General features: G+C 39.5%; 1 protein-coding gene and 1 long non-coding RNA gene across 7 annotated transcripts in view; one reads left to right on the top strand and one right to left on the bottom strand.

Moving 5' to 3' along the window:
- CPQ (carboxypeptidase Q) overlaps window positions 1–27,501 on the bottom strand; it is a 545,816-nt gene that overhangs the window by 375,178 nt on the left and 143,137 nt on the right. For all 6 annotated transcript variants that reach the window (XM_053896083.1, XM_053896085.1, XM_053896084.1 and 3 more), the window contains exon 3: window positions 18,035–18,242. In XM_053896083.1, the coding sequence (XP_053752058.1) occupies window positions 18,035–18,242 (208 nt within the window). The remainder of the gene's footprint in view (window positions 1–18,034; window positions 18,243–27,501) is intronic.
- Window positions 2,067–18,119, top strand: LOC109278048 (uncharacterized). Its single transcript, XR_002085479.2, has 3 exons — window positions 2,067–2,199; window positions 14,782–14,876; window positions 18,009–18,119. It is a non-coding gene; the product is annotated as an uncharacterized LOC109278048 (long non-coding RNA).

Here is a 27,501-nt window from a genome sequence, read left to right as displayed (position 1 = left end):
GAAGAAGTTTGAGGACACTTCTGTTCATATCTTGGCAAGAACTGCCAAACTATAGCCATAGTGGGAGGGTGTCCAAAATGTCAAAATATCTGCAGCTTAGGTAACAGGCTTGTTTATTGAATAACTAACTAGCAGGGCTCAAAATTGATGCTCCTCCCCAAACAGGTCTGGGAATAATAAACATAAGTGATAGCAAGTAAGCAGTGGCTGTTCTTTTGGGGGGATGTGGACATCTCATGCTGAGTCACTACCATCTCTTTTGCTTGGGAACTTAGAAGAACTTCATTCGTATTTCAAGGTTTCTGTTTGGGTCAACCATGAACACGTAAGAATAGGAATGAGGCGGGGGTGGTGAAAGAGAGAGAGACAGAGAGGCCACCTGGAACGTGAGCTGGGAGCCTGATCAGAGTTTCTCCAGTCATGCCATCTGGTGCGTCCTGGCACTTGTCATCCAAATTGCTGTTCTCCCGAACAAATTTCGTTTCTCCCAGACAGTTCAGCTTAAATGAGCTCATACTGTCTATCTGACACCTGTCAAAAGAAGAGTGAAAGATTTCTCTAAGCCCTGAACTCAAGGAGAGAGTGAGGTAGACAAAGAGAGAGAGAGGCGAGCAGGAGCAAGGAAGAGGGCAAGGAGGTGGGAGCTCTTCTTGGAGGGCTAGTGTATTTTTATCTTCACCCATCAATCTAATGCCAGAAGGTGGGAAAAGAAGGAAAAAGGGCCATTTCCAGTCATATTTGCTAAGAGAAATGTGATTGAATATATGAAATACGAAAACAGTACAAACTACCTTCGCTCTCACCTTGTGTCTTTTTTTTTTTTTTTTTTTTTTTGGTCTGTTCCTTTTGTGTCATGCTTTGTTTTGTTTTTAGTTAAGAAAGGAAGAAATAGCAGTGGAGAAATCTGATCTGCTTTTGACAGCATGACCAATGCTCTTTTTCCATCCCATCTGGAGCAGGATTCAGTAACAGGCAAGGGCAAGTGGAGGAGTGATTTCATTAACTAAGTCTTGATTTTGAGGTTTGCATATCTGCAGATCTGTTTTTCCCTCGCTAGGTCTTGGGGAACTGCCAAAATGGGCAAAAGAAGTGATGATAATGGATTGAAGCTGCCACAGGGCAAATCTCTGGAAGGGAAAGATATCATAAATAGTTGCCAGGAGGATACTGTCTGTGCCTTTGCCTTTCAAGTTGTAAGGTAACAGGGAATCTAATTTAGAAACTGTTATTTGCACAAGAAGGTACTGAATAAAGAGAAGGAGGAAGGAGACAAGAGGGAAGCATAGGAAACAAATGTGCCTCACAGAAATACAACCAAGATGTCTTTCAAAATCCCACTTCCAAAGCAGACGGTCCAAGCCTATGGAGGCCTTGCTGACGCCATTACTGCCAGTGTTCGGATATTGGTTGGTAGTTCTCTGCCTTTTATTCTCTCAGCCTGGTCTCAAGTGGAACACACTGTTCTCTTTTGCAACCTTTAGTAACATGATCTTATGAAATCCTTAGCTACGTATTTTTTCTTTATTTTTAGTTCAATTATATCAGGACTGTTAGTTCTTAAATTGGAAAACAGAAAATCAAAAAACAAAAAACCTTTCTCAAAATGTCCTATGGTACAGTCCTAATCAAGTTACTCAAATGTAAAATGTGTCTAAATCTCCTGCCTCCCAAGGCTCTTGTTAAGTTTCAATTAAGATGATAAATAGCGCACATACGTAAAAGCTGTTGGATATACATTAGCTCTTTTCTCTTCCTCTCTCCTAATAAGAGATCCCTAGAATTTATAGCAGAAAATCCAGATCAGTAATGAGCAATATATAGGCATATGTCCATAAACTTAAGCTTCCTCAGGGAAATTATTCCAATTAAGATAAAAATCAGTATAATATCACAATGCCTCATTGGGGTATTTCTGAGCATCAGAATCCCTTTAAGAAAATATTCCAATGGAGAAGTATTTTAAATACACCATGGTGTTATGGATACAGCTGGTGCTAGGCAACGTGAAGCATGTAAGCAGTGAAGATCTATTTCACAGCTTCTTTCCTTAGCAGGAGAAGGGATGACATTTTGTCGGCCTCGCCTCCCTGGAGATTAAAAACCAAGCACCAGAGGAAGGCCAGGCAGCTGACAAATAGGCTCTTCCCCTGCTGAGGAAAGGAAAACACAAGGCCTATGGAAAGCTTTCCTCTTCACAAGGTGAGTTTTCATTTCCTGTGAGAGTGTTCATGATGCGGTTCCCTTTGCTAAAAGTCCTATCAAAATGGGCAAAGCAACACTATTATGTAGCATTTTAGAAGCACATTGGGTATCCTGACTCTTAAAAATATCAATTGGGGTGGGTGGGAGGAGGAACCCCACAAAGATTAAAAATCAATGCATGCCTAAATCAATGTACTGGTAATCCCTGGAGGCTGGGGGTACTCTGACAGAGATCTGCCTAGGAGACTTGAAAGAAAGGAAACATGGTATCAGAAGCTAAAGACATGTGTCCTGGAGTTTCTGGGTGGTTCAGTAGGTTAAGCATCCAATTCAATTTCAGCTCAGGTCATGATCTCACAGTTTGTGGGTTCGAGCCCTGTGTTGGGCTCCATGCTGACAATGTGGAGCCTGCTTGAGATTCTTTCTTTCCCTTACTCTCTGTCCTTCCTCTGCTCCTGTTCTCTCTCTCTCTCTCGCAAAAATAAATAAAAAACAATTTTTTTAGGGGTGCCTGGGTGGCGCAGTCAGTTAAGGATCTGACTTCAGCTCAGGTCATGATCTCACACTCTGTGAGTTCAAGCCCCACATCAGGCTCTGTGCTGACAGCTCAGAGCCTGGAGCCTGCTTCCGATTCTGTGTGTGTCTCTCTCTCTGCCCCTCCCCTACTCACACACTCTGCCTCTCAAAAATGAATAAACGTTAAAAAAAATTTTTTTTAATTTTTCTAATGTTTTATTTATTTTTCAGAGAGAGACAGAGACAGAGTGAGAGCGGGGGAGGGCAGAGAGAGAGAGAGGAAGACACAGAATCCAAAGCAGGCTCCTGGGTCTGAGCTGTCAGCACAGAGCCCGACATAGGGCTCCAACTCACAAGCCATGGGCTCATGACCCGAGCCAAAGTCAGATGCTGAGCCCCCCAGGCAAAAATAAATAAACTTTAAAAAAATAATAATAAAAGACAAGTGTCCTTATTTTGCCATTAACTAGCTAAGTGATCTCAGCCCCAAATTCCTCACCTGTAAAATGAAGGAGGGGAGCAGATGTTCTCTAAGGGCTCATCCAGCTCTAACATTTTTGAAATCTGGATTCTAAAAGGAAAAGGAAGTAGAAATAGGAAGAAGCTGCTTATAAGAATTCCAAAACCACTAAAAACTGAAAAGTCCACTAAAATATGTATAGCAGCGAGGAGGAGGAAGAAGAGGAGGAGGCGGGGGAGGGAGAGGATGGTGTTAGCTTCATATGCGGACACCTGACTAGGAGCTCAGCACTGGTCTATGCACTTGACAGGTGTCAACCCTTGTAATCCACTCTGACTTCCTTTATGTCACACCTCCCATCACATGGACAACACTGGATGGAACCTCAGGCATTCTGAGGATCCAGCCAAGAGGAAGTTGATTTGGGGTTGTATTAGTTTGAGTTTATGGGGACGTATTTACCCAATTCACAGTTTCATTTCCATCCTGAAATGGCTCCTGGGACTACTGGTGTCATAATACAAAGGGGCAGGGCCAGAGGCCATCTTGTGCTAAGAATGTATCCTGCAACACCTGGCAATGAAAGTAGGGAGAGAGTGGTAGAGATCCAGATGCTAGTTGCTAGAAAAATTCTTCCAGTTTATCAAATTGTAAAACTGCAAATGAATGAGTCAATTCTCGTCTATGCTTACTTAAAACGGAAGTACTCTCCTGTCAAGAAGAGAGTCAGTAATTCAGAGCATGTTATGAACACAACTTCTTTTTTTTTTTTTATGTTTTATTTGTTTTTGAGAGAGTGAGCGTGAGCAGGGTAGGGGCAGAGAGGGAGATAGTGACGGAGGACCCAAAGCAGGCTCTGTGCTGACAGTAGCAAGCCCAATAGGAACACAACTTCTAATTTTATATTTTATTTTTCCTTTTTAAGGAAGTCAGGTAAAATGGAATTTAGCAGAATTTCTGTTTGTAGGGGGCAAACCTGTAGTTATACTACAAACAGTGAGTGCAGTTATGTATGAGGTCACATGATTTATGTGTGCCAACCTACTGGATCTCATGTTAGGATATATAACATATTTGTCCTAACCAAGTCTGTCAATACCAGACATAAAACATACAAAAACCATGATTTATTGAGAGAAAGAGATGTACTTCGAGCATTCGTGACAAATAGCCTCTTAGATTATTTAGGAATACAAATAGTGAAGAGTAAATCACCTTCAAAAAAGACTGAAATTTCTTATTGATTTGACACAAAATACTGACAAATGTAAAGATAACAAAAAGTTATGTCACTAAAGAGGAAATAGACAACAAACTCGTTCAAATGTTGTCAACTCATTGTCACTATACAAGAAAAGGGAAAATGTCCTGAAATCTTAATGCTCGTACATGGAAGAAACTTAATAGCAGCTTTCCAAAATTTGATAACAATCCTAAAAATGTATATATTACCAATAAAAAGCTGTAAACCTGAAATAAATTTTACCAAACTATCAATAATAAAAACTACATTTTTATCAACCATGCTGGAGGAAAGACTGAATTCTCTTTTTATTCTCTCTTTGCAAAACATAACACAAAAGCATTGTCACATAAAAGCAATCAAAGAGTAGGCAAGCAAAAAACATAGGAAAAATATGGAAGCTTGACAGGTATTTAATAAAAACATTATATTTTACCGAATTTTGTAATGTTTGTAGTATTTGGCAGCTTTCTTAAATTTGTAATTTGTTATAATTTCTTTGTTATTCTAAGTAAATGTTGATTTATATCTAAATTTTTATTTGCAACTTTGTATTCTTATTCTTAAAGAGGCCCCAAAATTACATGAGAGCCTAGTCCTACAAAACTTAGGTCCTCCCCTGGCCTGGTATACAAAAGATGCTTAATAAATGCGTATTGTGGGGTGCCTGGGTGGCTCAGTCATTTAAGTGTCCAACTTTGGTTCAGGTCTTGATCTCAAGGTTGGTGAGCTGGAACCTGCCTGAGAGCCTGCTTCCCATCCTCTGTCCCCTTCTCTCTCTGCCCCTCCCTGGCTGGCGGGCTTGCGTGCATGAGTGCTCTCTCTCTCAAAAATAAACAAACATTAAAAAAACGCTTATTGAATGAATGAAATTGGAAATGTTAAAAATTAAATTCTCCTAAATGTTAAATATGTAATTTATGGAGCAGTCAACCAGTGCAGCAACAGACATTCATTCAGCTTTTAAACTATTACCGTTGACCTGCTGGCCAAGGCTGGCTACCCTTTCCCAACCACTGATGATATGGGGGGGTTGGAGTGGGTGCATAATTTACAGCTTTCTGTTCTTCACCACAGAAATTAGGTAAACTCCCCTCAAAGAAGCATCCTTGTAGGCTTCTGCAAACCCACACTGGGACACTTATTTCTCCTGGAAAGGGTTCTTTGAAAACACACTCCTCAACATCAGCTCTGCATGGCAAAAAAAAGGGGGAAAAAAAATCTAGAGAAAATCAGGAGCAGTCGCTGGATTTAAGATTTTTGCTCATTTATTTTAACAATTAACAGCAATTATGTATGGGGTGAAGGATCTTCATTTGCATATGGTATATACTGGTAATGGTAAACTCTAAAAATAACTTCAGGAGTTCTTACTCCACAGCTCATGCTGTTAATGAGAAAGTTCAGAGGAAATGGTATTGATTACACCCCGCTAATCAGTTGACTTATCTGAGATAGTTTGGGTTCCTTTGGATATAAAAAAGTGAATTCCTTCCAATGCTTCAAATATTCAAGCTTATCGTAAAATATTAACTTTGACATTTATTAAGCACTTTGAAATTGTTGATGCTTTGTCAAAAAGAATAATGACTGTAATGAATTTTAATGCATACACTTTTAAAAATCCATGGAGTGATTCTCAGAAACAATGAGAAGGGGAAAAAGGTGGAGGCTCCTCTTTACAAAAGCAGGCCAGTTAATAAATGTGAGAGGAATAACTGAATTAGGAAAACATTTGCAACCAGCAGTGTAATGACTGATTCAGGCAAGAATCATTAACATATGCCAGGGACGCCTGGGTGTCTCCTTCCGTTAAGTGTCTGACTCTTGGTTTCAGCTCAGGTCAGGATCTCGCAGTTTGTGAATTCAAGCCCTGCATTGGACTCTGTGCTGACAGTGTACAACCTGCTTGGGATCCTCTCTCTCTCCCTCTCTCTCTGCCCCTCCCCTGCTCACTCTATCTCTCTCAAAATAAATAAATAAACTTTAAAAAATTTTAACAAAAACATACGCTAAATTTTCATTGGGTGAAATTTTATCAGGGAACTTAAGATTCACAAAGTCTCAAATCAACTCACCATGATTACAAGGTATTCCCTCTACAGATGTGAAAAGTACCTTTCCAGTGAAGAAATCCAGAGATACTGCCTTAGACAAGTGATCAACTTAGCCTCACTAATAAAGAAAACTGACATTATTTGCTTCCTTATGCAATGCAATACAAGGGATGCAACATTATCCATAGAGAATTGTTGCCAAAAATATTTAATCTGAATCTAATAATGAGGAAATAACAATCCCAAACTAGGGACATTGTGCAAAACAGCTGCCTGTACTCTTCAAAAATGCCAGTGTAATAAAGTATTATGAAGGCTAGGCAAGAGTTCCAGATTAAAGGAGACTAAAGATACATGACAACTAAATGTAAAGGATGTCCTTGATCGGATTCTGAGGTGGGGAGGGGGTGGGGGGAAGCAGGGACATTATTGAGAGTGAGGAACAATGGGCCAACATGCATTGTGTAACAATGGAGATTTCACAGGTATGATAATGTTGCTGCTGCATTATAAGAGAAGGTTCTTGTTCGTATGAAATACATGCTAATGTATTTCTGGGTAAGGTGTCTTCATGGCTGTACACACGTCACTTTCAAGTGATTCAGAAAAGGAGAAAGAGAGCAAATGTGGCAAAATATTAAATAATGAATGTTGAAGAAGGGTATGTGAGTGAACACAGAATGCAAATAAAAATGGATACATTAGAATTCATTAATTTCAAAACTTTCCTCATCAAAAGACACTGTTAAGCCAAAGAACAAAGCAAAACAAAACCAACAACAATAAAAACAAAGAATAGGCAAGACATCAACTGGGAGAAAATATTTGCAAAACATATATCTGGCAATACACCTGTATCTAGAATAAGTGAAAAAGTCCTACTAGTCAACAATTTAAAAACAATCCAGTTATAAAAAGGGTAAAAGACTTGAACAAACTCTTCACAAAGGAGGATTCTGAAATGACCAATCAGCACGTGAAAGAGTGCTCAACATCATTAGTCATAAGGGAAATGAAAATCAACATTTCAATGAGCTACCAATACACGCCCACCAGAATGGCTAAAATTAAACAGACTGACAACACCAAATTTTGGTGAGAATGTGGAGCAGGCTGAAATTTTACACAGGGCTAGTGGGAATGTAAAATGGTACCACCTCTCTGGAAAAAGTTAGGCAATTTCTTATAAAGAGCTTATGAGTCATTTAATATTCTTTCAATTTTTACCATAAACTGATATTTTTCCAAAAAAAGAAAAAGTTGGGAAAAAAAGTATGTGATACTTTAGAATGTGGCTTCAGAAAACAGACATGATTCAGTGTGTATCTGATTCTGGTTGGTTCTCTATTTTTTGATCTTAGATGATTTTTTTAAATAGCTACTCACTCTACGAATATCTTGTGAGTACCTGCCATGTGCCAGGCAATCTCCTGTGTACTGAGAATACAATGGTGCAGAAGAAGGATATAGTCTATTTCTCAAGAAGACCATGGGGGAGGGGAAGGGGGGAAAAAAGAGTTACAGAGAGGCAGGGAGGCAGGCAAATGATAAGAGACTCTTAAATACTGAGAACAAACTGAGGGTTGATGGGGGGTGGTGGAGACGGGAAAGTGGGTGATGGGCACTGAGGAGAGCACTTGTTGGGATGAGCACTGGGTGTTTTATGGAAACCAATTTATAATAATAAATATATATTATAATAAATTATATATAATAAATTACATTATATTATATATAAAATATAATAAATTATATCAAAAAAGAGAAGAAGGATATAGTCTAGTCCTCATGGAGTTTATATTCTCATGGAGAGATACACAAGTAATAGGTAGTTATATGAAAATCACCAAATGTTATCAAGATTCTGAGCATACAGAAGAGGTACTAGGTAAGAGAATTTGAGGGAAAATACTACTCTACTTGGGACAGTCAGGAAAGCCCTTTCAGGAAACAAAACAAAACAAAACAAAACTCTCAGTTGAGGTCTGAAGGTTGAAAGAGAGTCAACTATATAAAAAGCTGGGGAAACAGAATTCCCTAGACAAAGGGGTCAATGAGTGCAAAGACCCTGAGGTGGAAAATAGCCTGGAAAGCATTTAAAATAGAAACTTACTACATCTCCATTAGCTGGTCACTGATCACTGGTCTGAGTTACCACATCTTTAACACTTACACACAAAGAACTGTATCGAGTATTCAGTGTGAGGCCAGAGAAGAGAGAAAAGACAAACAGCAGAGTTTTAAGCCAAAGACTGAAGGAGACTACAAGAGTAGTTCCTGAAATCAGAAGATAATCAGAACCAAGGTCTCTGGAGCCCACAATGTGGAGAGTTCTGGAACCGTTGCCTTTTAAGATAAGTCAGTTCGGATCAAGCTACCTGCTCAGTCCTGTCATGACCTAATGATGTTAATGACGACAGTGACCATGATCAAAATAATATGTCAGTTATAATTCACTGATTGCTTCCCATGTGTCAGGTTCCATGTCTAGTGCTCAATCTCATTTCATTCTGTCAACAACGCTAGAGGTAAACAGTATTCTCCCCATGTTACAGAGGAGGAAACAGGCTCAGCGTGGTTAAGTATTAAACATAAGGCTGGGGGGTGACACCATCTCTAAGTGGCAGAATCTGCATTTGAATCCAGGTCTGTCAGACTCCAAATCCCAGTCTATATATTGTTGTATTTGTTAGCCTTCAAAATTTCCCTAGTAGACCCTTCTGGTTGGCACTTTCTCCAGAAAGCTAAAGAAGCCAATGGAAGCAAGAGGATTTTAAGAGTTGACTTTAGCTTTCATGAGAGAAGAAGAGAACAAAGGCACCTGCAATAGTAAAAGACTGACTTGAGGCTACTCGGGATTCTTTTGGTTCATATGCTACACTAGACATTTTTCAAAGGGCACTGCATAAGCAAACAACATTGTCATAATCCTGAAACCTGAATTCCAAATGCATTAATTTCTTTTTACCACTAGAGATTCAGAAAAACATGCCACGGTGGTATGATTCTTAAGCTTGTGCTTTCAATAATCAGAAAGCTGGAAGATAGAAGGTGAACGTTTATATACATTTTAAAATTATGAATGCAAAATAGCAGCCGAGAACAAATTTTTATATCAAGGTTATGAGCAGACGAAAGATGACAGTCAGTACCAGGAATGCAAACAGACCATTAATTATAGCAGCCTCACAAAGCACCATAGTAATATGCAGTTTGCAATACTTTACCAAAATTTACATAACTATATAGTCTCCTCTCAGACGCCAGAGATTCTATTTTTGATAAGTGGCAATTCAAAAGGTTAGTCACCTCACCTATAGTATTATTCAACTTCTATCAATGTGAAATGGTGACACCTTGAATTTACGTGTTAGCGAACCAGATAGGCTAGGCTGCCTCTAACTCTTCATTCATTCATTCCAGCACTACTGTGTGCCAGGCATTGAGCCTGGCTCCGGGGACGCTGACATGAATAAGGCACACAGTACGTCCCCAGGAGAACTTCCAATTCAGAGAGAGAAGCAGACTAGCAAACACATAAGACAGAGTTTGGACAAACTAAACAGGTGGAGAGCCAAGTGACAATCTGGTGTTAGGGTTGCAGAGTGCTGCAGTGACAACAGTGATATGGGATCAACTACATTCTTTTTTTCTCCGCCCTCCTTTCTTTCTTCCTTCTTCTCTTTTCTTCCTCCTTCCCTCCGTCGCTCCACACTTCCCTCCTTTCCTTCCTCCTTTAGTCAATGAGTACATCCAGTCATCATTTAACAAGACTCTATAACAATAGCACTTTACATGTATGTAAAACTATGTGTCAGGCAATACTAATATCTCATTTAAAAGCTCACAAAACACCAGGAAGAAGGTATAATTAATTCCCCCACTTGACGGATGAAACTGAGGCACAGAGTGTATACACAGTTTGCCAAGGTCACACATGTGGCAAGTGGCTGAACAAAGACCCAGGCACCACTACTCCAGAAGTGGGGCTCCAGAGTCACTGCCTGATTCTATCCATTATGAGGTAGTACGCCTGTCACACTACCTGAAGCAATAATAAGATTTCGGTGATTAAAGAACATTTTGGAATTTCTAACAAAGGCCTTCTGAAAAGAATCGGCCTTTCAAAAGCAGAGAGAGGGAAAAGAAAGGGATGATGAGAAGGAAAAAAAAATGTTGTGTTCAGTGTGGGTCTTCTCTGGTTTCCCCCCTCGGGAGCACAGTGGCCCTCCACCTGCATAAATGATGAGAATTGGCATTCTGCTTGATTACTGTGCATCTGTTATGAGCCTCAGAGTGAATTAAGCAAAAACAATGTAAGGCAGGAAAAGAACCTACTAATGGAGGCTGGCCCAGTTGCACAGATTTGAGTCACGGTGGTATCCTCCTTATTTTGTAATCACCAGCAGGCACATATGCCCCCCGAAATTGCAATGATATCACAACAATTTAAATCAAGCTTGATAGCTAATTATGCTAAGGTCACGCCAAAGAACCAAACCACCAGGACATCAAAAATCCAAGATGGTCTAAGTGTGAAGTAGCAGCATTAATTTTCTCCCATTAAAAAAGCAATGGGTGGTGGGGGTGGGGGACAAGCTTTTTTACTCCCTGGGAGTAACTGGCTTTCAAAAATCATCCAAAACAGACCTCTTAAGACATTTCACCTCTGCTCTGAATGTTTTAAGCTGGCCCTCTGATTACAAAAATGTTCATGTTAAATCTCATCAAGATGCTTTAAGATGAAGAATGTTTTATAAATTGTAATGGCTTTAATCAGAGCCCTCTCTGCAGCTATTTAACTCTACGATGTAGCCCAACTGGAGCTTCAAATTATGTCATTTATCGACTCTGTATTAATTAAGTATCATTATAAGGAGTGATTTATAGACTTTTTCGCAGCTCTCTCACCAGATGGTATAACATTCTCCCTCTCTGATGCTCCAAACACATCACCTGGATTCACTCATCTCTCTCTCCAGCTGAATATTCAATCAGATCTCAGTCATCTTCACACTGGATTGCTGCTATTCCTCCTCCTCTTCACTTTTCTTATCAATATGGCACGCGAAGGCCAAGTGATATAAAACATAAACCAAGAGAATTCACAAAGCAAGTTCGATCAACAAGCCATTGCCGCCTCCATGAATTCTCACCCAGTGTAGTGATGCCATTTTCACAGGAGAGTGGAGGGAAAGCCTTTTGCTTCCTTAGCCGATTAAAACTTATAGTCTGTGTTCAATTATCTGGGGCAATGGAGAAAATAACGAGGAAAAAAATGTGTATTTGGCAATGGGAGTACAACAGACAGTTTGGCCTCAGTAGAGTTACTTTCTGAATTGTATTTTACTCGGGCTAATATGAAACTCATTTTGCATTCTTGAGCTCGCATGTAGAGAAGGCAGGAGGCGGGAGTCCCCAGGTGTACTGCATTGCAAGGAAGCCAGCCTAGAATTTTAAATTGCCTTGGGTGATCCAAAAAGGAGATAATTGAGAAATGGAAATGCTTACCTGTTTTTTTTTCACAAAATATGAAAACCAGGTTAACGCAACTTCTCACAGTTGCCTCAAACTCATAATGTCTAAAACCCAAGCTGCTCATGTTGCCTACAATCAGTTCCCTCTCCTCTCCTCCCTCTCCCTCTCCTCCAGTCGCCAGGCTGGGTGTAGGGAAACTGGGGAGCTATGAAAGACTGAAGAGGGTACATCCCATTAACTAAAAGGACTTGGTGGCTTATCCACTCAGCTGGTCTGCCTTATGGGAGATACTAGATGTTGCCAGATTCGGTTTTTCCCTAAAAACCACAAACTCCTATTTTTTATGTAAATCTCATGACTTTCAAATACTGTGCTGAACTGAACACAGATTCATCCCATGACTTTTGGTCCTTGCCTTACCGTAAACTTTGACCCTTCCTCCTGCCCCCTCCCCTTCAAATACAACCAAGTACTGATCATTTTTTCATGCTATCCCTCCTTGCTGTCTCTTGCTGTCCATTCCCACTGCCATCATCTCTGCCCTCATTATTTCACATCGGCATTATTAGAGCACTAACCTCTATTTCCTTTTCATAGCAGGCCATGTAGTCACCATTCTGAAACAGCAGCTCCCAAATTTTAACATGCATCAGAATCACCTGGAGAGCTAGTTAAACCATAAGCCCCACCCCTAAGCATTTTTAATTTAAGGGTTCTCAGGTGGGGCCTGATAATTTCATATCAACAAGCTCCCAGGTGAGACTGAGGTGTTCCAGAGACTAACTTTAGAGAAATATTGCTATAAAACATCGGCCCCCAACTCGATCACATTCAATGATTCTCCATTTCCTCTACATAAAACCTAAAACTCCCCAATCTGGTATTCTGGATTCTTCATAACCAGGTCTCTTCCACTCACCCCCTAATCACATTTCTCTAACCTCCAATGAAACCTCTGGCTCCAGCCACACTGGTCTACTTGTGTATTACCCAAGTTCATCAAGCATTCCCACCTCCTTGCCTTGATCATGTATAGAATGTCTTTCCACTTCCCTTTCTTATTTAAGTTCAACTTTGTCGTTGAGTATACCCCAAATACACATCCTCAATGAAGCAGCCCTAATCAGACTTCTGCTACCTCTTTTAGACTCCAAAGCATTAGCTCTTCGAGTTGCTTGGTATAATTCAAAATGCATGGAATTCAGAGCCAGAGACTCTAAGTATGAATCCTTGTTCTTTCATTACCTGTGTAACTTGATTATTTAACCATTCTAAACCTGTTTCTCTTTCAATAAAAGAGACATACCAATTATCTGCCTCCATTGGGTTGCATAAAGAATTCATCGCAACAAACTAAGTCTTCAGAGATGCACAAAGATATACAAAGTAGGTGCCAAATAAATGTTCATTTCTTTCTTTCATTCCTTTCCCCCATTCATTTAGCACTAAATATAAAATAGATTACATTAGTCAATTATATTTTAAGCTTACCTTCTTCTCTTTTAGCCAGGTAGAATATTTCTGAGGGGCAACAAAAAACATGCCTAATTCATTTTAATAACCCTACTGCTTGGCAATTTCAGAGCAACTGTTAAGCTCTCGATAAATATTTACTAAGAAAATAATTAATTTGAAAAATAACGTAAGACAAATGGTTCCTCTGCAGAACTTAAATTAACAATTACACTTAGCCTTAAAATATCCTCCTATGACAAAGGCAAAAGGTATTTTACATACAAAAAAACTAATCAAGATCTAATGAGAGTCCCAGTTGATACTTAATGTGAACAAGAGTCATTATAAAGCATCAATAAAAAAAAAATTCTTCTCCTTAAAGTAAATTTGAGCACAAGGATATTGACAATGGCAATGCAGAGAAATAACAACAATGAACCTGGAGATATTGAAGGCAACAAGTAATGGACTTTTTACAGATGTCTCTTAAGGACATGTCATGTAACCATGTGACTGTTGTACTTCCAAAATGGCTAACAAATATTGTTAACTGCACTGACAAATGTCAAATCAAACTGGTAAAACACATGTTCTGCATTTTAGAGGATTCTCTAATTTTGAAGTCAGGCAGAAACTAATTACAATTTCTATTCTGTTCTCTAGTATTGCTGACCTCTACACCACTCCTAGACAGAATCCAGTATCACCACCCCCATAAAACTTAAGGGTGAAATATCTGTCAGAGAGAAGGGAGCTGTTTTATTCAACTAGCAACTCAAAACACCATTGTTCATGAAAGTTGTGGCAGAAAAAAAGATACAATCTGGCATGCTGGGCACCTGTATATTTTCCTTAAATGCAGAGCAAAGTGCCCTAAAAATTCAAGTTGTTTTGTATTTACTATCCAAAGGTTATACAGTTTGGTCAGAGAGCATTTGCAATCTGGTCACCTGGCTTGTTATGAAAGCCCTGCCATGACTGACTATACAATCTCAAACAAGTTCATTCCCTCAACAGAACAGTTCCTGAGTGACTATTATGTAACAAAAATACTAGATGATGGGGATTTGGAAATGTAAATACATATATACATATATACATATATATGTGTGTGTATATATATATTTACATGGAGAGAGAGAGAGAAAGATATCCCATGTCTTTCTGGAACGTACAGTGGAGTCAGGTGATCAGGATGGACTGGACAGTTTACGTGTCACTGAGGGCATAAAGACACACCACATCTCCCAGCCTCATGACTTTATTATGACCGGTGAAATGTGAACAGAAGTGAAGTAGGCCGTGTCCAGACCTGGCCATGGAAAACCTCCTGTTTGATTATCGACTTTCTCTATCTTCTTATTTGCCAGCTGGATGTAAAAGATCCTGTAGAAGGCTCTGAGATCTTAGAGTTGATGGAAAGGAGCAGAAGGCCACCTGCTAAACACTCTCTTAGAACTATTATGTGAGTATGAAATCAACTCCTATTGTGTTAAGTGACTGAGATTTGAAGTTGATACAACAGTTAGTGTACCCTCCCAAAGCATGAATCACATCTACCTCCAAGACATTATGATATAGAGTATGCACAGAACGATGTGGAAATACTGGAAAGAGGCGGCTCACCCTGGCTGGAGCTAGATATCAGAGAGGGCTCCCCAGAAAAAGAAACATTTAAGATGAATCTTAAAGGACAGTTTGAGACAATGAGGAAAGGGATAGAAGGTTACAGGGGAGAAGGCATACGCAAAGTCATGAAATCCTGAGGAAACCTGGTGCATTGGGAAGGTGTCAGTGACTCCTGACTACTGGAATGTGGAGTCATGTTGGGAAATGGGGCTACTCAATATGTATTTGTTGAAATGACTAATAAAGAGCAGAGCCTAGAAGGCATAGTAACTGTCAGCAATGATGGATAAGGGAAGAGGAAAAAAGTTCTCAAGAACCATCTAAGTTAGAAGGCGGAATAGATGACATGCTCTTCCCTGAGGTAGAAAATGCAGGATAAAGAGGTAAAAAGGTGAGTTCAGTTTTGAAGAAAACTGAAGAGATAACTAAGGAACATCCAAAAGAAGGATCAGGAGGTCATCGGATGTATGGGCCCCGTGCTCAGACAACAGTATGGGAAGGAAAGGTGGGTTTGGAAAGTGTCACAGGCGGAGATGGTGGCTGAAGCCACAAACACGATGGGACTGCTCAGGTAGAATGTTCAGAGTGAGAAGTCAGGGAAACCGAAAAGGAAGAGGGTAAGTGGGAAAGAGAGAAAGAGTAAGAGCAAGAAAGAGAAAGAGAATGTAAGAATGAAGTCACAGAAGCCAAACAGAAGAGGTATTTAGAAAGCAGTCAACAGTGACAAATGTTTCAGAGTGGTTAAGTAAGATGATGGCCTGAAAATGTCCATTATATTTGACAACTAGGCCGCTATTTGTGACCTTAACAAGTTCCATTTCAGTATTGGCAAAAGCCAGATTAAAATGGTCTGCAGAGTGAATGACAGGTGAAGAATTAGAGACAGGAATACAAAATACTCTTTAAGGAAAATTAGCTCTAAGAAACAATTAGCTATTAGTGGAAAAAGAGTTCGTTTCATTTTGTTTTTATTTTTCAGGATGTAATACTTAAACATGTTAATATGCCGAATTCTCTGAACTTTTATTTCCCTATCTGTAAAATGGGCATAATAATGCCCCTTCTGCTTGGTCCACTGAGTTGTCATAATGAGTAACATGACATATGTGAAAGATTCTAAAGTACTAGGTAAAGGGCAATGTTATTATGTATTTTTAAATATCAAAAAGATGGAGTTACAAAAGTCAAGAGTCCATTGAAATACGGTTGGCTATAAAATCAATGAAAAGATGATAATCAGTCTAGAACTAGAAATATTAAGAAAAACATCTTTTTAATATACACTATAAGTTGTTCATCCCAAATATTAAAGGCTAACAATACATTTCTATGTCCTATGCCGGGCAAAATTTTTCTGGGGCTCCTAGGGTATAGCCTGGGTTTCCAGATGTCATTACACCAGAAAAAAAATGTCAATTAACCCTAGTATACTGCAGTACACTAAGTCATCTTGGAGTTTATTAGTCTTATAAATAGTTCTTAAATAAATATTTTTGGCAATCACCCAATAGCTCCATAATTTAGATCTCATGACCAGTGAAATCATAATGAATGGCCACAGCTTGCCGAGGCCCTTGTTATTCTAAGGGGTGACTGAGGTATTCTGGGAAGTAAGCTAGCCATTTTAGGACTTCCCTCCTGGGAAGATTAACCATCCAAAAGAATAGGATCCAATGATTATTTGACTAGTCCCTAAACCTTTGCACCCTACAAAGAACATTATTTTTAGCACTATAACATGAGTGGAACTAGTTTTTCTCTCATAAAACATTTCACAAGTAGTTTTAACATGCCCCATCTTCCTCCCTGGGAAGATATCTTATCCCATTAAAGAAAAATGTCCCTTTTCTCTTTTCTCTGCACTTCTGGACAACTCTCTTTTGACTTGGTTTCCTATTTGCTGATGTCTCATCAGTTATATTATTTTCAAGGGTGTAGGGTGCTAATTAAGATCAAGCAACTGTGTCTCCAGCTCCAAACAAAAATTGTGCAGAATAAATAAGCTTTCCCTTACAATAGATACTGATCTGATCTTGAAACCCAAATAAGCCCGATTTGCAATTGTTTCCGTAAGCTTTGTTTTGTTTTGTTTTGTTTTTTATCTTTGGGAGACCAGGCTACAACACTAAAATGGTGCTTCTTTTATCCATGTTTATCCCATCAAATATTTCACCCTTAATGTGTGGCATGACCATATGTAACTATTAAACTAGGCCAAATGTCTGCAGGTCAAGTTTCAGAACTTTCATCCACTGAAAGGCTGAATTTTACCCTAAGACTGACGGTCTTGCAATTACCTCGATCAGAAATACAAAGAAAAAGGAAAACTTATGTTGTCCTTAAATACCATCAAACACTTACATAGACCTTTACAGATAATCAAGTATCTTTCATAAGTTTATCTCATTTATTCTAAAAGTAATATTGTAAATTTATTATTCTTCATCATCACTGATTAACAGAGGAGAATGCAAAGACCCACAGAGTTTAAGAATATTCCTAAGGCCACATACTTGTTTGGGGGCAGAGCGAGGTCTGTATCCAAGATCCTCTACTCCCTAGTCTCCTTCCACTACACCACAGACAGCTCTCATCACATTACCCACTTTATTTTTATTTCACTTCTCTAGCAACAATGGGAAAAGTCCTAGCTTCCTCTGAAGTCACTAGGAATCTTTGATGAAACACAGACGTGAATTCAGTTCTCCCTCCAATGAAAATACATAACATATTGGTTATATAAGGAATGTTATGGGGTCATCACGGATGTGGAAAGGTTTTTAAAGGAATGTACAAACAATGCTTGGAATCCTGAAAAGGCCAAAGAAGACATTACAAACAAGTGACCAAATATGGAATGAGGGAAAATTCCGTAAACAAATCAGTATTTTCATTTGAATGGTTTGTTTTTATTTCATACGGGTTTCTCTTTCATGGGTTTTTCTCAATCTTCCGGGTTTTTTTAAAGGGTTTCAAATGAACATCGTGACCAACCTGTAGATGGAGAAGGAAGCCACTGATCGAATCAGGGATGCCACAGCCCCCACTTTGGCAGCTTCCACTGACCCCTGGACTCGGTACTGCACTGTCTTCGAGTAGTTGACATAAGGTTGATTATACACAACAATCTTCCCTCTTGCTTCTGGGGCCCTTCTCTGCAGTTCCTCGAACGAGGTCACCACGAGAACTTCTGCTGTAATGCCTAGAAAAAACATCATACAGGATTAACTTATGGTTTCCAATCAGCCCTGTTGAATTGGCACACAAAAGGTCATACAGGCTCTACCTGCTACATCTGGCAAACTGGTTTGAGAAGATCAAAGTTTTAGAGCCATTTGCCATGGAAGAAAGACTGCAGAGGTTAGCTAGTTTCCCAAGAGAGAGAAAAGGCATTCAAAATAATAAGGCATACGACTCAGAAGGCTTTTCAACTCACTTGACCAGCTGGTACTAAATCACAAACTGCTTGAAAAGATAGATTTTTCCCCCTTCCCACCCTAAGAAGTCACGAGTTTCACAGAATGACACTAATTATTTATAAAGAAAATGCATTTCAGAAGCTCCCCCTGGGATTAATGAAACACATATTTATCTTTTTATAAAGCTATTTTGTTATGTTATTAAACAACCTTCATTGACATCATACAAAGAATGGCAGTTCATGAAGAATGTTCTTAGAAGCCAAGAATCTTCAAAAATCCAACTTTTGACAAATAGTTAATGTAACCTCTACCAAGAACTATAAAAAGTCAGCTTGTTTTCTTTCCTCCTTTATACAAAACACTCTCAAAGAATATGGAAATTTCCCATGCTTCTCAATTTACAGTACTGGTTCATCATCAAAACACATCACTGGTCTTCAGAGAAAAATTTTGAAGATGTTGTGCAATTGTCCTATTATCCTGTTGTGTCACTTAGAAGAGACGTGCCATCTTTCCTCATAACAGAAGACTTGCCCAGATCTTCCTGATTAGGGAACAGGGTTTCACAGCTTCCAAGAAGTCATTCAAAAACTGCCAGACCACTGAAGATCCAATTTGATGGAGCAGTTTGAGTGACAAGGAAAAAGTATTTAGCAACAAAGGACAGATGCAGTGACTAAATAAAACTGTGAAAAGAAAGTAGAGGCGCCTACTGTTCTGTGGCTTTAGCCATGCAGTCATGAAATATGTCAGTAAAAACTGAAGTATCAACATGCATTTGGCGTGCTTCCTTAATCTTGCAAACTAGAGAACTAGGTTTTCCTGGAAGGTTAACAGATGCCATTAAAATATTAACTGTTACTTGGAAAATCCTTTTAAAATGCACTGCAGGTATGAGAGAATTCTTGCTTTCAACGTAGGCCCCATTATAATGGACCCTTTGGGCTGGCTCCACTCCTGCTTCTGGTTCTCCTATCTGGACTCAATTTGTGATTTTACTTTAAAGTGACTGACTACAGATCTCTAAGCATGTCTCCACCAACATTCAGAACTCTGAATTTAATTTATAATCTAAAAAAAAAAAAGCAATGTACAATTATAAAAAGGAAGCCACTAGCTCCTTCACATGATAAATAAATATGTGAAACATACAAGTAAGAGTTCAGCTAGACAGATTTTGAGATTCATAACTTTCTGAAACCTGGAAACTACCTTAATATTTGACTGGGGTTATTGTTGGCATAGTACAAGAATTTTGTTGATGGTTTTCAGTTGTTCCTAATGAATAACAGATTCAATGGTCCACCCAAGGACTGTCCCAGCAATAGGGTAATTTTGGCATCTGGACTGGATCCACTAGAAATGAAGCTGAATTTCTATAAATTTTCATAGGCCATTGCAGAATTAAAGTCATAGGAGGGTAGTACTTCACTACAGTCTAGGCTTCAAGTTCTTTTAACAAATGAAAGAGTGGTAAGAGTCCTGAAGAACCAAAACCCAACCCAGACACCACAGTTGCCAATGCAAATCACTAGTAGAAGCTATAGGTCAAAACCTATCACCATAAACATGGAAGAAGAGTTCAAATTAATTGTTTTCCTGAAAGCCTAGAGTCATCTCTGACTCCTCTCTCCTTCAGCCCTCATGTCTAATCTATCCTCGAATCCAGATATTATGGCTTCAATAGTGATTGAACCCAGGTCCTCTCCTCCACTCCATTACACTCTCACATCAGGCCTTCATTAGCGACCTTTTGGACTGCTACAACTCCCTCCTCTTCCACCCACCTGCCACCACGGGTGTCCCAGCTTCCAGCCCACCTCCCTCAAACTTCACCTCCACAGAGCTGCTCTAGTGAACTAACTGAACTGCAGAGAAGTCAGATCAGCCTACATCACCACTCCCTCCAGCTCTGTTGAAAACCATCTTTTCAACATACCACCCAAAGCTTGTCCCTCTCTACAGACACAAGCTCCCTCTTCTTTGAAATTCCATCATTAATAAACTTAAAAGTCCCCACTCTCACCATGACAGTTCACTCCTCAGTGTCTTTCTTTGTTCATACTATCACATGTCATACAACATCATGTGTTGTTGACCTCATTCTCCCAGCTCTGTCATGTGACAAACACCTATTCATCCTCCAGGATGCCACTTAAGAATTTCTTCTTTAGGGAGCATTCCCTGGCCTCCGACCTCCTGTCTCATCTCCCTTCCCACCACCTGGGGGAAGGCTGGCTTATGAACCACCCTCCTCTGGACTTTTAGAGTGTCCTGGGCATACCTGGGCACTGGACAATTGGAAACCCTGCCTATTTCTGACTCTCTCCACCACATCAACTGTGATCTCATGGAATGGGGCCATGTTCATTTTTGCTTGCATCTCCTGGACATAACACAGTGTTTAGCATATGTGTAGGCAGTCGGTCAATAAACACTCCTTGAAAAGCACTGCTCCAAATAAGGGACCAGTGACAGGGTCTAAACCATTTCCATAAAAGTGCAATTTTACCTTTAAAGTTTGATAGCATTTCTCCCATAATAACTCAGCAGTATGATTCTCTTACCACCCAGAGCACAGCTGCATAACAATAACCAAGCAAAAAAGGCCTTGGGGCAGTCAGAATAGAAATATACATTCTAAGTATGAAAACTCAAGGACCTGAACATAAGAATGCTCTTCTGTTCTCTGTTAGAGCCTCGTTGCCCTTACTTCACACAAAATTCTAAATCTAGTATTTAAACCTATAAACCATGAGAAACAACAAGTCAAAAGGAAGAGACAGAGTTGGAAGCTGCTAGTACCACAAAAAACAATGTCAGAGACAGGAACATGTAAAATAACAAATGCTAGCAATTTTCTGCAATGCTGGAAATGAGCACTTAAAATATGACTAATGTGACTAAGAAACTGAATTTTTAATATCATTTATTTAAATTAATTTATATTTAAATTTGAATAGGCATATCTGTGTAGTAGCTGCTATGTAGAACTGACAACCACTGCTGACTCAGTCATGATGTAGGCAAATAGCTGAAAGCATCTCTGTTGACCCTGAGGACCTTCCTTCATGACAGTTCAGTAACAGGCGTGAGGGTCATGGTGATGACCCCTGGCAGCAGTCACAGATCAGGTGGACTGTATTCAGTACCCATTTTTTGGAAAGGCAGAGTATGTAAAAAAAGCATTTCAGGAAGATTTTTGCTCAAATTGAATAAAAGAAAACTAGCCCACCTGGAAGACTTTGCTTTTCTATATTAGTTTGTGTTTTGACACATGTTACACAAAGGAAATTCTCACGTTCTCCTATGAATCAGCAGACTCCTTTTCTATGCTCTCATCTTCCTTCTCCATTCTCAAAGATAGTACATGAAATTCTCTAAGAACAAAAAAGCAGTGTCGTATTCACAGTAAGGCCTTCCCTCACCTCCCTATTTATAACTGCAACCCACTCCCAACTCCCTAGCCTCTTATCTTGTTTAATGTTTCCATAGAATTTATCAGCTTCCAGCCACACCTACTACAATCATGTAAGCCCCATGAGCAGGCAGAAATGTTTGTCTGTTTTATTCATTAATGTTATCAAAGTGTTTGAAATGGTACCCGATACACATTATGTGAAATTCACACACACACACACACACACACACACACACGCACGCACAAATGCATACATGCATGCATATACTGAATGAATAAAAAGAAACAAAAAAATTAAAGTATAATAATACCTCATCCCTGATCACTCTCCAAAAATGTATACTTCCAAGGAATATGTGTATTTCTGCAGGTCAGAAAAATTGACGATAATAATAATAGTTATATTTGAATATCTATTGCTCATACTAATGCTCAGAGAAACGGCAGAGTAGTTATTGGGAGGATACTGATAAGCAGGTAAATAAATCTGCACAACTACTAGGTGTTGACGCTGACATTTGAATCCAAGGGTCATGCTCCTCCTATATACTGCACTGTTATCTTCTTTCGCAAATGTAAAATAGATCAAAAGAAAAGCTCAGTATTTTCATTTTAAAAGGAATAAAGAGGAAAAATAAAGTATATAAAAAGTCTGCCTAAGTTATCAGTTATTTTTCTTAGTCTACCCAGGATCTAATAAATTAGAGTAATATGATCACATTAGGTCCCAATCTATTAACAGAAGAGTTGGGGGGGGGGGGAGGTTTCCCTCTAGGACAAGAGTCATCAGACTCTGTTAGAGTAATGAAAAGGATTATGATGGTTAATTCTGAAGAAAGTGTGTGACTGAAGCTAAGAATATTCACATTATAAAGCAACTCTCTTGGCTACAGCTGATTATATCACAAAAACAGTGTAAAAATCCTCAGGTTCCCTTTTATTCTCCACACCTAATTTTTTAAATTGACCAATTTATTTTTTAAGCAACCTACCCTGTGCATAATTACCACTGTGGTCTCCTTGCAGAGACGACAGATGCTGACTGCTGTGGTGTTGGCTCAGATCATTTTTTCTATGAAGAATGCGATGAAGAGATTCCAAGCTTGGTATCTTCTGACTTGATTCCTCCCAAGAACAGTTAAGAATAGGAAGACAGTGAAGTGAGAATGTTTATAATGTCTTCTATTATTAAAAGGAAAGGAAAAGACTACAAACAGAAAAACATATCTCTGGGACTCAATTCAACGTGGTATGTTTTAGAAAATTGATTCTGATTTCAGAAGACTTGGCCTCCAAAAAGGAAATACTGGAGCCCCACCCAAAAGGAAGCCTAGCTTCTTACTCGTATCACACAATCTTATATTGAGTACACGACACAAGATAAGTAGGTCCAGTGGAATGGCTGGTTTTTCCTGAACTCACTTATGGAGAAGAGAAAACAGCTGTTCTTGGAAACTCAAGTGTTTTGAACTGAAGTGGTAAGGAAATGGCAAATTCATGGCAAGACAGATAAAAGAACATCAGAGCACTTCTTTTTGAGTGTCCATTTGATTATGGAGAATATTATAATTGGGCAATGTCCTTCTCATGAAAGAACAAGTCTTTAAGATTTAAATTCATTCAACAAATTTACAGCCCTCCTACTGAGTGGAACTTCGTACTGGGCATTGGGGACAGCATGAATTTAACTAAGTTCCAGTCCTATCCTTAAAAATTAGAAAATATGGGAGGGAAAAGTAGGTAAAGAAGAACTTTAAAAACAGCACAGGCAGTCACAAGGTGAAATGAAAGTACAAAGGAAGATTTCACCAAATAATAAGTTAATTCTGACTGGGGGAAATCTAGAAGTTTCCTATAAGATGAAACTTTAAGTGAGCCTTAGAAGATTTCCAATAGGCTGAAAATGAAGAAAAGGGCATTCCCTGGAAAAGAGCAAAGAAGGGAAGACAAAAATAGATGAAACATTTATTCACTTACAGTGAATAGGAAGCTTCCTGCCAGGGCCCCAAACAGACAAGGAGATACTCAAAAATCTTCTAATTTTTAACCAAGACATTTATGGACCCCTATTTTCATTCTATGAGTTCCAAGAAGGCAAGGAAAACAGTCTCCTTGAAACAATCTTCAGGAAAAAAATATTAAACTCAGCTATTAGTAGAGTGAGGGAAGAGCAAGAGGCAAATTGCACCCCGACCGATAGCTGCAGGTATGTGACTTACTCTCTCCACACTGTCTCCTTAGATGTGGCTCAAGTTAAATCTGGTCTGTCACCTTGAGAACAAGCCCAGACATGACTGCATCAAAATCCATGGGCACGGTAGATTATCATCATCTCTGGAGAGGCAGCTGTCTGCCCAATGGAGCAGTGTGCCACAAGCCGTCTTGCCATACTGACAGCTGAGGACGAGCCACAAGCAAAGCGACCTGTCTACCCTGACCTCTAAGATACTGAACGTACACATCTTGTTGTGTAATGGAGAGATGCCCACCAGGGGCCCACCATGTTTAACAACCTGTAATGGAGCACACTCAAGGGGTACGAGGACCCAACTCCGCGACATGTGGCGGCAACAAGCGTGGGGCACAGACCAACCCTTAGCAATCTGATCCCTTAGGTGCCAAACTGCCACCATCGGTAAGGCCACTGCATGAAAGGCAGTCAGAGTTTGGGGTGCTTTGATTAATTTTAGCAGTTATCACAGGAGCATTTATAGTCTAAAACATGAGGTGGACTGTGTTTGAAACACAGTTGCATTATCTTCAACATGGTTGCTCTGAAACATGCTTGAACTTGGTTGCTTTCTCCTCAACCCCTGAGTATCTTCTTGTAATGGTGACTGGTGTGGGTGGGTGGGGACTTCCATAAAAAACATTATCATCTTATACATCTGTGAAAATGAAGGCTGAAATATCCTATGTATCTCAGTCAGCTTCTAGTGATATTTAAGCAGGAAAATCTACAGGACTTAGTGATGGCAGGGGTAGAGAAGTGAGTTTCTGGCTGCATTTCCACTGACACAGGACTAGCTATTGTGGTCTGGGGCTCATGGCTGGCTCTGCTGAGAAGGTGGGACCTGAGAAGTGAGTGCTAACAGACTAGGGAGGAGAAGAGAGAACTGAGATTAAAGACACAGAGAGGGGGAGTGAATGGCACAAGAGAAGGCTGGCAGTTTGTGGGCTGATATCACATGGGAGCCATGTAGCTGTATCAAAGAATCTGGGTGGGGAGAGAGAAGTCAGGCAAATTCAGATTTACACTTTGAAAATACCTCTAGTCTTGGTGTGAGGAAGGCCTGGAAGATGCAAGAAAAGGTATGGAGGGGTATTTAGAGGATGGCTGCCACATTCTGGTTGAGAGGCAATAGTGGTTGGATGAGGGCAAGGCAGTAGAGAGAAAGAAGAGAGTGGACCCCTTTGAGCAGCAGTATGGAGGGGACACCATTTACTGCGATGGGCAAAGTGGCTTCATAGAGTGTTGTACTCCACAACCATACTGCCCAATCTATTTAATGATTGCTTTTCTGGGGAAAGTTGTATATACACTGAAATTTATTAATCAGATCACTCAAAATGAAGCTTTTATTTGTTTTTAAATCTTAAGATGAATCCTATCCATGAAATAATCATCTTACTCTAAAACTTCTTTACAAAGTATTTACTATACTACATTATGCATTCTTCCAGATATGCTTAAAACAGGGTATTTCTTTCTCAGTAACAAAAAGCGCCCATTGGTATGTAACCTGGCTTGAATACTGGCTAGAAAGCTCATTAGCCTTTGATCTTGAATAGGCTGCTTAACTTTTCCCAGCCTGGAAATGGGAATCACAATAATATTGACCCCACCAGGATTCTTGTGAGCATGAGGATGAGTTGACTGAGGTAAAAATTGCTCTGTGTGCTATAAAGCATTATAAGACAAAAAGAGGAGTAAGGTATGTAAGGGCTTTGGACATATGTCAAATAGATATAAGCAGTAATTATCTGATTTATTTAGAATTTCACTTCAGGGGCGCCTGGGTGGCTCAGTCGGTTAAGCGTCCGACTTCGGCTCAGGTCATGATCTCGCGGTCCGTGGGTTCGAGCCCCACGTTGGGCTCTGTGCTGACAGCTCAGAGCCTGGAGCCTGTTTCAGATTCTGTGTCTCCCTCTTTCTCTGATCCTCCCCTGTTCATGCTCTCTCTCTGTCTCAAAAATAAATAAATGTTAAAAAATTAAAAAATAAATAAAAAAATAAAAATAAATAAAATTTTACTTCAAAGTAATTACCAGGAATAAAACAAAAATAATGGATATATCTTCAGCAAATATGGAGCCTACCTGGATCAGAGCAGAGCTATTCTTTTTTTTTTTTTTTTTTTTTTTTAAGTTTATCTATTTATTTTGAGGTAAAGAAAGAGCACAAGCAGGGGAAGGGCAGAGATAGAATCCCAAGCAGACTCCACGCTGCCAGCATGAAGCCCAATGCGGGGCTGGATCCCACAAACCATAAGATCACGACCTAAGAAAAATCAAGAGTCAGATGCTTAACCAACTGAGCGACCTAGGTGTCCCAGAGCAAAGCTATTCTTTATCACATCAGACAACTCCAGAGGCTGTGCCAGTGTTGACTAAAGCAATCATTTAAGCACTATGTTATAAAGATGCATTATCAGGTTGGGCAGAGAAGCTGGGGAGGTTTTATGGGTCTACCTGGCAACAGAGGGTATAGGAATGATGGAGGAATGGGTGAGAGGAGCAGGGAAGGGACTTTTCAGGGAAGTATCAGAGGAACAGGGCATGACAGAAAAAGATGCTAGCAGCCCTATCTAAATTATATCAATGCTATATTCTATTATTTTCTCTCCCCTTTCCTGTAAGAGAATGACACCTGCCAATCAATTGCCTTGTAAACTGCAGTGTCCTCCGGGAAGACACTGAGGCTGGGCTTGGCCATGAGATTTGCTGTGGCCAGTGGAATGCACATAGGGACGGAATATGGTCACAGCTGAGCAGGAACTTTATGAGCCACTGCGAGCTCTGATTGTCTCTTTCACCCACAAGAATGATGTGTCCCAGATGAAGACTTCTCCTTCCGCCTGGATCCTACAGTGAAAAAGATACTTGAGGCAGAAGCAAAGGCACTACCAACTTTATAAACTTATATTCAAAATGAACAAGAAATAAATCTTAGGGGGGTCCAAGCCACAGAAATTTGGGGGTTGTTTGTTACTGTAATACTGAGTGAGAGCTGACTGAAGTAGGAGCCCTGAATTTAAAGCTTCTATCAGAGCATTTCACAATCTATATCTGATGACAGATAAGATATAGAATGAATATATTTAATACCTTAGGGAAGACTGTTCAGTGAAAATTAGATAACTACTTTCTTCCTCTTGTCATATATCAAAGTGATCAAATGATCAGCACCAAACAGTAGAAAACCAACAAATCTGAAGAAGAATTTAGCAAGTGTCAGTGATTTAGCACATGCAGACTAAATGACAAAGAATTTTAAATAAGAGATAAACCCTAGAGATCATTAAAATACAGTCTTGGCAGCTTCAGTTAGCTAACCCACCTGATGTCACTTCTAAAAGAAACACGCAGTCCTGTTGTACTATTAAATAATTCTATAC

This window comes from Panthera pardus, unplaced genomic scaffold (genome assembly GCF_024362965.1).
Source record: "Panthera pardus isolate Hobbes unplaced genomic scaffold, ASM2436296v1 HiC_scaffold_7, whole genome shotgun sequence".
NCBI classification, from domain to species: Eukaryota; Metazoa; Chordata; class Mammalia; order Carnivora; family Felidae; genus Panthera; species Panthera pardus.
The sequence above is the reverse complement of the archived record's forward strand: the minus strand, read 5'-3'. Positions and strand labels throughout refer to the sequence as shown.